Consider the following 11721-nt stretch of genomic DNA (forward strand, 5'->3'; position numbering starts at 1 on the left):
ATGGAGAGCATTTGTGAACAGCAGTTTTCAGTTCTTTCCACAGATTCTCAATTGGATTCAGGTCTGGACTTTGACTTGGCCATTCTAACACCTGGATATGTTTATTTTTGAACCATTCCATTGTAGATTTTGCTTTATGTTTTGGATCATTGTCTTGTTGGAAGACAAATCTCCGTCCCAGTCTCAGGTCTTTTGCAGACTCCATCAGGTTTTCTTCCAGAATGGTCCTGTATTTGGCTCCATCCATCTTCCCATCAATTTTAACCATCTTCCCTGTCCCTGCTGAAGAAAAGCAGGCCCAAACCATGATGCTGCCACCACCATGTTTGACAGTGGGGATGGTGTGTTCACGGTGATGAGCTGTGTTGCTTTTACGCCAAACATAACGTTTTGCATTGTTGCCAAGAAGTTCAATTTTGGTTTCATCTGACCAGAGCACCTTCTTCCACATGTTTGGTGTGTCTCCCAGGTGGCTTGTGGCAAACTTTAAACGACACTTTTTATGGATATCTTTAAGAAATGGCTTTCTTCTTGCCACTCTTCCATAAAGGCCAGATTTGTGCAATATACGACTGATTGTTGTCCTATGGACAGAGTCTCCCACCTCAGCTGTAGATCTCTGCAGTTCATCCAGAGTGATCATGGGCCTCTTGGCTGCATCTCTGATCAGTCTTTTCCTTGTATGAGCTGAAAGTTTAGAGGGACGGCCAGGTCTTGGTAAATTTGCAGTGGTCTGATACTCCTTCCATTTCAATATTATCGCTTGCACAGTGCTCCTTGGGATGTTTAAAGCTTGGGAAATCTTTTTGTATCCAAATCCGGCTTTAAACCTCTTCACAACAGTATCTCGGACCTGCCTGGTGTGTTCCTTGTTCTTCATGATGCTCTCTGCGCTTTTGACGGACTTCTGAGACTATCACAGTGCAGGTGCATTTATACGGAGACTTGATTACACACAGGTGGATTGTATTTATCATCATTAGTCATTTAGGTCAACACTGGATCATTCAGAGATCCTCACTGAACTTCTGGAGAGAGTTTGCTGCACTGAAAGTAAAGGGGCTGAATAATTTTGCACGCCCAATTTTTCAGTTTTTGATTTGTTAAAAAAGTTTGAAATATCCAATAAATGTCGTTCCACTTCATGATTTTGTCCCACTTGTTGTTGATTCTTCACAAAAAATACAGTTTTATATCTTTATGTTTGAAGTCTGAAATGTGGCAAAAGGTCGCAAAGTTCAAGGGGGCCGAATACTTTCGCAAGGCACTGTACATACCACCACAGACAGAGGCTGGCACTAAAACCGCACTCAATGAGCTGTATTCCGCCATAAGCAAACAGGAAAATGCTCATCCAGAGGTGGAGCGCCAGGTGACTTTAATGCAGGGACACTTAAATCAGTTTTACCTCATTTCTATCTACATGTTAAATGTGCAACTAGACGGAAAAACGAGACCACCTTTAGTCCACACACAGAGACACGTACAAAGCTCTCCCTCGCCCTCCATTTAGCAAATCTGAGAATAACTACAGTGGGCAAAAAAGTATTTAGTCAGCCACCAAAGAAATCTTGCTTGTTTGTAGGTGACCAAATACTTATTTTCCACCATAATTTGCAAATAAATTCATTAAAATCTTACTATGTGATTTTCTGGATTTTTTGTCGTTCTGCCCCTGAGCAGGCAGTTAACCCACTGTTCCTAGGCCGTCATTGAAAATAAGAACTTGTTCTTAACTGACTTGCCTAGTTAAATAAAGGTTAAAAAAATTGCCCTTTCACACCTGGACAAAAGGAACACCTGTGTGAGAATGCTATTCATTAACTACAGCTCAGCGTTCAACACCATAGTGCCCTCAAAGCTCATCCCTAAGCTCATCCCTAAGTTTAGGACTAAACACTTCCCTCTGCAACTGGATCCTGGACTTCCCGACGAGTCGCCCCCAGGTGGTAAGGGTAGGTAACAACACATCCGCCACAATGATCCTTAACACGGGGGCCCCGCAGGGGTGCATGTTCCGTCCCCTCCTGTACTCCCTGTTCACTCATGACTGCATGGCCAGGCACGACTCCAACGCCATCGTTAAGTTTGCTGATGACGCAACAGTGGTAGGCATGATCACCGACAACGTTGAGACTATAGGGAGGTCAGAGACCTGATCGTGTGATGAAAGGACAACAACCTGTCCCTCAACGTGATTAAGACAAAGAGGATGATTGTGGACTACAGGAAAAGGAGGACTGAGCACATCCGCATTCTCATCGACGGTGCTGCAGTGGAGCAGGTTGAGAGCTTCAAGTTCCTTAGTGTCCACATCACCAACAAACTAACATGGTCCAAGCACACCAAGACAGTCGTGAAGAGGGCACGACAAAACCTATTCCCCCTCAAGAGACTGAAAAGATTTGGCATGGGTCCTGAGATCTTCAAAAGGTTTTGCATCACTGCCTGGTATGGCAACTGCTTGGCCTCCGACAGCAAGGCACTACAGAGGGTCATACGTACGGCCCAGTACATCACCGAGGCCAAGCTTCCTGCCATCCAGGACCAGACGGTGTCAGAGGAAGGCCCTAAAAATGTTCAAAGACTACAGCCACCCTACTCATTGACTGTTCTCTCTGCTACCGCACTGCAAGCGGTACCGGAGTGCCAAGTCTAGGTCCAAGAGGCTTCTAAACAGATTCAACCCCCAAGCCATATGACTCCTGAACATCTAATCAAATGGCTACCCAGACTATTTGCATTGCCCCCCCCCCCCCCTACATGTACAGTGAGGGAAAAAGGTATTTGATTTCCTGCTGATTTTGTACGTTTGCCCACTGACAAAGAAATTATCAGTCTGTAATTTTAATGGTAGGTTTATTTGAACAGTGAGAGAGAGAGTAACAACAAAACAATCCAGAAAAACACATGTCAAAAATGTTATAAATTGATTTCCATTTTAATGAGGGAAATAAGCCACTTTCACTATTAGCTCTACTTTAGCAGTGATTGATAGCTCCTGCTATGAACATCACCAGCTTTCTCTTATCTATGTATACGTAACCCCCGGTCTAGATGCTCCTACCCATCTCTCCCTTCAACCTGTATCTCCCTAGACCTGGATCCAACCTCACTGCCTCAGCATATGACACCCTTCTCACCACTCTCACTTGGTGCACCTACACTGCAACATTGCCTGACACCCACCATATGGGTACATAAACCCTCACATAATAACTCATATATCACATGGTTACTTTATTTGGCTGTACCCTGTCCTTGAAGTGTAACAGAATAGACAGGCTATCTAACCCTAACTCCACCCCTTGTTGCTTGCAAATCTTTGAATATTCACTAGAATGTTGTCGCTTTCCTCTTTAGTGCTAACACTCACAGGCACTCACTCCTGTTATCACCCATTTAATTCACTGCGTCCCTGCTTGATCAGTCCAGCTGCTCGACACCACTTCACACTTCCCTATTTGTTTCACTCTGTGAGATGTTTCCCTCTGCACAATGTCCTTACACAACAACAAGCTCCATCTCTTAACACTTTAGCATTGACAACTTCAATGAAACGATGTTGTTCTCCTCAAACGTCATTTTCAGCCTCCTCTGTGCCTCCATAGACCTCTAGCTCCCCTTCACATTGATCCCGGAGTCCCGAACAGTTCTAGGTTAATCTCCTGATGTTTATTGTCCTGGTTTAGACCTAGCTATGCTGAAGACTTCTTCCCCGGGAGTTCTAACAGAAACATGTACGTAGCTAGTTTCCACACTGCCATCTAGTGTGTAGGAGAAGGGTTGATGACAGTAGGGAAGAAATGGTTGGGTAAAGAAATCGCTTGAGGACTCGGAGCAGCTAGCTAGCTCGTTAGTCATTCGTGGAGTCAAGTTCGAAGACAAACTCGTTAGCTAGCTAAGTATTAGCAGGCTAGTAGTAGTAGTAGTAGCTCTGTTAATGTCATGGAATTGCTGTGAATCTCTGGTAGGTAGCTAGGTATTCGTTAGCTTAGCCAGCTAGATAGCTACCTGTTTGTACAGATATGTCATAATTTGCTAAGACTTTGTCGGTATGCTAATTTTGGTTAGCTAGCAAGCTGACTAGCTAACCTTAACATTGTTAATTAACGTTACCTAGCAGGCCAGAAGTAACGTTAGGTGCTAGTTAGCTAGAATGGTAGCTAGTTAGCCAGGAACTAGCTGCAGTTACGTTAGCTGTGTGGATTATGTTAGGCCAGGGTGTCTGACCCATAATGTGAATATGCCTCTTGTGGTTTAACAGGATATGGCAGAGTTGAGATGCCGGAAAACAGTGGTAAAGGAGGGAGAAGAGGAGAAACACCAGCAATGTGAATCTGAACCTTGCTCAGAGAATTTTACAAGTAACCAACCACACTCAATAGGTGTCAACTGTAGGCCTGCATGGTTTGGTGACAGCCAGGAAATAAATGTATGTGGGTGAAGTTGTAATGTATTCCTTTTCTTTTACCAGTGGACAAGGTTAGTCTGAAGGAGAAGTGTTCAGAGGACACAGATGGAGCTACCTGTGGGGTTCAGGAGAAAGAGAAGGAAGATGAAGAGGAGAAGGATGAAGATAAAAAGGAGGAGGCAGACAGTCAGAAGCCCTCTCCTGTCAAAAGAAACCGGAGCGCCTGCAGATGTGAGTGGATCTCTTGTTATTTTCTCGCAGTAAGGGTAGGGATGGAGCCTCTCACTGATGAATCTCTTTCACCAGATTCTTCCTCCAATGCTTATGTGCAGATAGCCTGGGAACAAGGTTACTCACTGACTGACACAATCACACAGTAAAAGACGTGCGTTGGGTAGTGTGTGACTTTTGTCTGACAGTAACGTGATGCTCAAACGTACTCTACCCCCACTCCGCAGCGGTTATGCTTCAGAGTCTAGTGAAGCTGTTCTTCGGATGCCTGGCAGCAGTTACATGTGGCATGATGTATGCAGTGTATCTCTACACCTACCACGAGAGGAAGTTCTGGTTTTCTAGCAGACAGGTGGGTAGCGCTTGCCTGGGTACTAGTCTGTGTTACCATTCTACTCCTTACCACTCCTTGTCATGCCACACTTGCATGACAAGGAGTAGAAAGGAGTGGAATGATAGCCTACAGACTAGTAACCAGGCTAGGGTAGCGCTTGGTCTTCCCCAATCCATTTTTCTCTCTCTCTCTCTCTCTCTGATACATCGTTAGATAATGGCCAGGTGTTAACAGAAATATGAACAGTGCTTACCCTGCCTTTGTGTTTATTTTGTTTCAGGAGCTGGAACGGGAAATCACCTTCCAGGGTGGCAGTGGACTCTACTATTACTACTACAAACACATGTTGACAGCACCCTCCTTTGAAAGAGGTAATAGCCTAATCTTTCCCCAAACAAACCAGTATCCAATACAAATCAGTGGTTTTGATATCCAAACCTGAGACAACCTGTCTCACCCAGTCACGGTTATACTGTAACACTATCATATGTTGCCATACTGTTACTACATCTAAGGTTTTCAGTCATCTTATTATCTCTGTGTTATGTATTTGTTGATTTTCTGCTTTAGGGATATACGAGCTGATGAGAGACAACAGGACTGTGTCTGGTCAGACCATCAACGCAGTGGAACGCCTGTCTCTGTACCCAGAGCTTATTACTAGCCTGCTCTATAGAATCACAGGAAGCCAGGTCAGTGCACCACCGAGAGATCATCTCTTTCCCTTGATCAAAAAGATCTGACATGAACTTGTGGTTTTTGGCTGCATGGAAACTTGCGTTAGTTGACGTGCTGCCTACCCACCTCCTGCAGTCTTATCAGCCATAAAGATGCTAGTGATGTACTCTGTGTGTGTCTGACTGGTAGGGTTTCCTCCACCCTGCAGGATGTAATAGAGCCAGTATACTTCTACATCGGGGTGGTGTTTGGCCTCCAGGCTGTCTACGTCACTGCCCTCTTCGTGTCCAGCTGGGTGATGAGTGGCACGTGCGTGGCTGGCATACTTGCTGTGGCCTGGTATGTTATCAACCGGTGAGTGGGAGATGGACACACTATCAGACACAATGTGTGTGTCCCAAGTGGCACCCTATTCCCTTTATAGTGTGCACTACTTTTGACCAGGGTCTTTTCGATACAGGCAATGGGGACATTGTCCTGCTTTTTCCAGAGGTGTGCACTTGTACCCTCCCTTTCATGGATTTAAAAGCATAGGGGTGTTTCCACCGTTGTTAAATCCATGAGAGAAAGTATTTAAGTGTGATGAATCAGGACATAGCCATTATCATGGTGTTCCTAGGCTTTCAGACATTACAACGTAACTTGTTTTAATTCTGTCATTGTTCATTCATTGTCTCCCCAGACCAGACACAACCAAAGTGGACTATGCCATTCCACTGCGGGACAACTGGGCCTTGCCTTACTTCTCTTGCCAAGTTGCAGCCTTAACAGGATTCCTGAGTAATAACATTAACTCAGCCTCAGAGGTGAGCTACCTTTGCATGTTACCTCAAAAAAACACCTAGGTCATTGGAGTGAGGGAGAGGGAAAGAGTGAGACATTCTGTGTATTGCTTTCAATGAAATTGATTTAAAAGCTGTGAGCTCATCGTTATGTGTGGGATATAGGGAATATGGATATTTTAAGTTTGTGTTTCATCATACCACCTGTGGGTTTTTCCCACGATGGCTCTCCTCTCTGTGTTGTAGATGTTCTGTTACCTCCTGATGAGTGCCACCACCTTCACCTTCATCCTGGTGTGGGAGCACAGCCACTACGTGCTCTTCATCCAGGGCCTGGCCCTGTTCCTGCTCGACTCCTTTGACCTGGTGCCGTCCCGCAAGGTACTTACTTACTGCCCTCCAAAGTTATTGGGATATTATCTCATTTTGAAGACCTACATGCTGACTTCCGTCTTCATGGTTGTTATAGATGATACATTTGCTGAAGGAAATTTTGGTAGGATAAAATGTCATAGTATTCAGTCAATTGGATATAGACTCAGTGCCTCTCTTTTCTGTCTCTCTGTGTGATTGACAAGATGGCTGACATTCACAAGGTGTACCTGAGCTCTCTCTTCCTGGCCTACGTCCTCCAATTCCAGAACCCAGCCCTGCTCAGCTCTCCTTTGCTCAGCCTCCTCATCAGCTCAGTGCTAGCGAGGTACTTCCAGGTAGAGAGAGCTTCTGACTTACTCTGTGAAACCAAATGGCAGTGAGGCTTTGGAGCTGTAAGTTAGCTTCCACCTTGCACACAAAATGATGAAATATTGAACATCCGCTACCGTTCGCACATGGGGGGAACGTTTGATTGAAGCATAAGGTGTAAATTAGGCCTAATAAGATGATGGAAGCTGCTAATGTTAGATAATCAGAGGTTTCTTTGGCAGTTGCCACAATCGCTTTCAAATGTTGTCTGTGGTCTTGTTTTCAGCAAAACATGAAGATGGGCCCCCTAGTGGCCAGACTGATGAAGCTCTTTCTGCATTTCTACCTTTGCTTCACCACCGGGATCACCTTCAGCTATGTGGCCAAGGTGAGAGTCCCTGAGTTTTGGTTCAGTTTCATCAATATTGTAACATTGTTGGAAATATGGGAGTGTTCCCCCTCTGGATGTGTATTGGAAAGGAAATTGCAATGTCTGATTAACAATCACACAACATGTTGTAGTAGATGGGATTTGAGTTGGAAAATCAACATTTTCATGTAATATGCATCTAATTTGATTTCCAGCGACTAATGCCAGTCAGAGAGAGTGATTTCATTTTGAAATTTCTTGAAGTGAAATTCGGACTCAACACTACAACGTGAGTTGTAACACTTTCTAACATACAACTGACCCAAATATTTGGCATTCAGCGATAAGACAACAATAAGATAATTCTAGTGTGAAGTCTTATTGTAGTAATATTAAGTGTTCAATCATAATGTTAACTAGCAATGAACAACAGTAAATATTAAAATGTTGATGAAAATATTGAATGGTTTCTCTTCCTCAGAGACTTTGTGACTAACCGGCTCCTGTGTCAAGAATGCTTCCAGACCCCCAGTCAGGACTTTTTCCTGCGGCTGACCCAAGCATCAGTCCTGCCTTTTTACCTACTGGTCCTCCTTATCTGTCTCATATCAACACTGCAGACCATCTACAGGAGGCTCAGGTTAGAAACTACACATAGCTGTTGTTTTGTGTTCTCATAATGTGGTCGATTTGAAATACAAGAACCTTCATATGGCTATTCAGTCATTTTTGTGTCTCCATGGTGATAGTGGTGAGCCAATGAAAACTAACCTCAGACTCGAAGATGGACGAATAGGAGAGCAACCCGAGGTCATCTACCACGTTTTCCACACAATGCTGTTCGGGGCTCTGGCTATGGTCTTTGAGGGGTATGTTCCTAAACGTTTCAGGTTTACTTGCTATAACCTTTCAGACATGAAAACAAATGGCTGTCATTGTTCACATGTGGTGTTCTCCCGCAGGATGAAGTATTTGTGGACCCCATACGTCTGCATGTTCACAGCGTTTGGCGTGTGTTCTCCAGAGCTCTGGGTGACTTTGTTCAGGTGGCTGAGGCTGAAGTCCATCCACCCTGTGGTACTGGTGAGAGAGGCATTTTCCATTCAATTGTCTCCAATCACCATAACCTCTACGCTTTGAGTGTGGACATGCCTCCGTCTCCATATTCATAGCTAACAAATCGATTCCAGAACACCAAACAGTCCCTTTACAAGTCAGAATGTTGAATACATTTTATTTGAACTTACTCAGCTGATTTCGTCCTTATGCAGTTGGAAATGTGAGACAAAATATTCCCAGGAACGTATTACTTAACCGACTTGAAAACGCATGTGGGCCGCTGTGCGTGGCTGTCACGGTTTGTTCATCACCTGAGGCACGCTCACACAATGTAAATACATGCTGCGTGCACACTAGCCGATCGCGTGCAGGTGTTTACATGGTTATGTGCATGTGTCAGGTGATGGAAATCTCTGTGCAGTACCAGCGTCTTGAAAAGTCAGGTTAATAATAGATATTTATTCTCAAATTTCCAGAGGTTTAAGGGCCAACTGCAGAGACAACCAGTAGAGTAAGTTCATATGTAATTTTATTCTGGTTGTAAGAGGAAGCTTTCCAAGTAATTGTATTGCTTTGTTTCAGACTGTGATACCTTGCTATCACAGTCTGTTTTAGGCTGCAAGCACCATATCTGTTCATAATGTAAAAGTATAGCATTCATCTTTTGCTGCGTGTTTTACCCAAACAGGCCTTGATATTGAGCACAGCAGTTCCAACTATCATTGGATTCAGTTTATGGAGAGAGGTGAGGTTTGCAATATATGCTTTGGAACTTTAACAATTAAGGTGACATTTGTAACATGTTAAATTGGCATAACCCTCTGCCCTTCTTTCAGTACTTTCCCCGTGTCATAGCAGAACTATCAGAGCTGCAGGAATTCTATGACCCAGACACAGTCGAGCTGATGAACTGGATAAAGTGTGTAATCTGCCTCATTGCCTCTCACACAGATAATTTAATACGGACTTAAGGGTTACACAGTACATTCTTAGTGAGGGTTCTGACCCACCAACCCATTTCTGCCTCCCTCCCTCTTTTTCTTTCCGTCCCGCCTCTGTTCCTCTCTTTCCTCTCCAGGACCCATGCCCCGATGGCAGCAGTGTTTGCGGGCAGCCCACAGCTGTTGGGTTCGGTGAAGCTGTGCTCAGGTTGGACTGTGACCAGTCTGCCTCTCTACTCAGACATTGACCTGCTGAGGAGGAGTGAGGATGTGAGTAGGGCTACCTGAATCATATGGTGTGCACTTAGTAGAGTAGACGCAAACAGGAGAAAACATTATGAGATAGGACAAATATTATTAATCCTACAGGTTAAAACATATCTCCCCCTGAAACATGGGAAAGCTGTTTTCCCTAGTCATTTGTTTTTTCCTTTTGTCAATCCCCCCATTTGAAATCTTGTGTTTTGTGTCAAATAGACATACCAGGTGTATGCAATGAGGTCTGCGGAAGATGTCTACAAGATTCTGTCTTTGCACAAGACGAGCTACGTGATTATCGAAGAGTCGCTGTGCAACGAGTTGAGTCATACGAAGGGCTGCAGGATCAAAGACCTGCTGGATATCGCCAACAGCCATGTGAGTACCACTCCCTGCAACATTATACCAGGCACACACACACTTTGATGATAAGCAGTCAATTGTTACAGTACATAACGACGCTCTAAGAAATATAGCCTATATACATGATTGCGTTCTTGTACATGACTGTTCTTTCTTGCGTTGACTGTTGCCCTCCTTCCTCCACCAGGTGGTGTATGACAAAGGCGAGATGTACTCTTTCTCCAAACACGGGCGATTCTGTCATGAGATAAAGATGAACTACTCACCCTACACAAACTACTTCTCAAGGGTTTTCTGGAACAGGTCCTATCACGTCTACAAAGTCAACTCTGTCATCTCCTTCCAGTACTGAAGACAGCTCAGCTTCAGCCTAACTACTGAGACAAGACGTTCTTCTGTCTCTGCAGTGTCTGTTACCATAGTTGGATGCAATACAACCCCTTCGCAGTTGGTACCCGTAAAATCCGTGGAAGCGTGTTGATTGAATATTCAGTCCCCTTGACATTCTACTGGGAGTGTAAATTGTCTTGATATTCTGCACAGTAACAAATCACACATGTAACAGAGTGAGATCCATGATGAGAACATTCAATTGGTCCCCCAATTATTGCATGTCAGATAAGTGGTCAAACTCTTAATGAATAGTTAGGGGCGAAGTTCACAATGCCATGTGAGTCATAGTACTGTATTTTGTTTTCCAAAACACTAATTACTGTGATGTCTTGAGTGAAAGTAAAGCACACGTGCATGTAAGGGAGACAGGTCCACTATTCTCTTGTCATTATTTACCTCTTAATATTGACGCACATGCAGTGCATATGTGTTTTAACAGTTGAAGTTTGCTGCTTTGCGTCTTAGGATGTATTTGCCTGCACACCCCCGTTTCTTCTGTATGATGTAAAAGGGAAGGGCGGATAAGGTTGACCAGAGCTCACTCTTAAGCCTTTTGGCAAGGTTCTCCAATTTGGCCCGTGGGTGGTTGTATTTGGCCCAGCAAGTTTTCTGAGAGAGAGTGTGTGTGTGTGTGTGTGTGTTTGTTTGTTTGTTTGTTTGTTGTTGGACATAAAAGACTGTCAAAACACCAGGAAATCAGCTCCAAGTGATTTTAACTTATGAAAGAGAGAGCCACGTAATCGTAGATGCAGGGTTTGAAATGATTTTGTTTTAGTCAAACATATCTGGGCTTCTTGCGGTCAATTTGCAGACTAGAAAGTAGAAATTATTTGTAATTATGTTCTGGCCCACTGACCATCCGCTCAATAAATAATCGGCCCGCGGATTAATCTAGATGATGATCCCTGCCTTATGGGGAGTGAAGGCAGGCTCTGAGGCTATCCATTTAGGTTGCTTTTCATTTTAAAAACCTATTCTTCTGGATGCCTTAGTCTTTTTTTATTTATTTAACCTTTATTTAACTAGGCAAGTCAGTTTAAGAACAAATGATTATTTACAATGACGGCATACCCCGGACGACGCTGGGCCAATTGTGCGCTGCCCTATGGGTCTCCCAATCACTGCCGGTTGTGATACAGCCCAGGATCGAACCAGGGTCTGTAGTGCCTTAAACCGCTGCGCCACTCAGAAGCCTGAATCTTGACATACAATGT

General features: G+C 44.1%; 1 protein-coding gene across 1 annotated transcript; it reads left to right on the plus strand.

Moving 5' to 3' along the window:
- The first annotated feature begins 3748 nt into the window (after positions 1-3748).
- On the plus strand, positions 3749-10873 carry LOC139373348 (probable C-mannosyltransferase DPY19L4). The gene is made up of 20 exons (XM_071113761.1): positions 3749-3970; positions 4268-4367; positions 4478-4645; positions 4873-4997; positions 5260-5350; positions 5550-5671; positions 5866-6011; positions 6340-6463; positions 6686-6820; positions 7018-7149; positions 7410-7511; positions 7709-7782; positions 7975-8133; positions 8243-8362; positions 8456-8576; positions 9241-9297; positions 9389-9471; positions 9631-9763; positions 9971-10129; positions 10302-10873. The coding sequence occupies exons 1-20, from the start codon at positions 3944-3946 to the stop codon at positions 10464-10466; spliced, it is 2343 nt and encodes a 780-aa protein (XP_070969862.1). The 5' UTR covers positions 3749-3943; the 3' UTR covers positions 10467-10873.
- The last annotated feature ends 848 nt before the right edge of the window (positions 10874-11721 follow it).

The sequence above is a fragment of the Oncorhynchus clarkii genome, chromosome 18 (assembly GCF_045791955.1).
Source record: "Oncorhynchus clarkii lewisi isolate Uvic-CL-2024 chromosome 18, UVic_Ocla_1.0, whole genome shotgun sequence".
Taxonomy (NCBI): domain Eukaryota; kingdom Metazoa; phylum Chordata; class Actinopteri; order Salmoniformes; family Salmonidae; genus Oncorhynchus; species Oncorhynchus clarkii.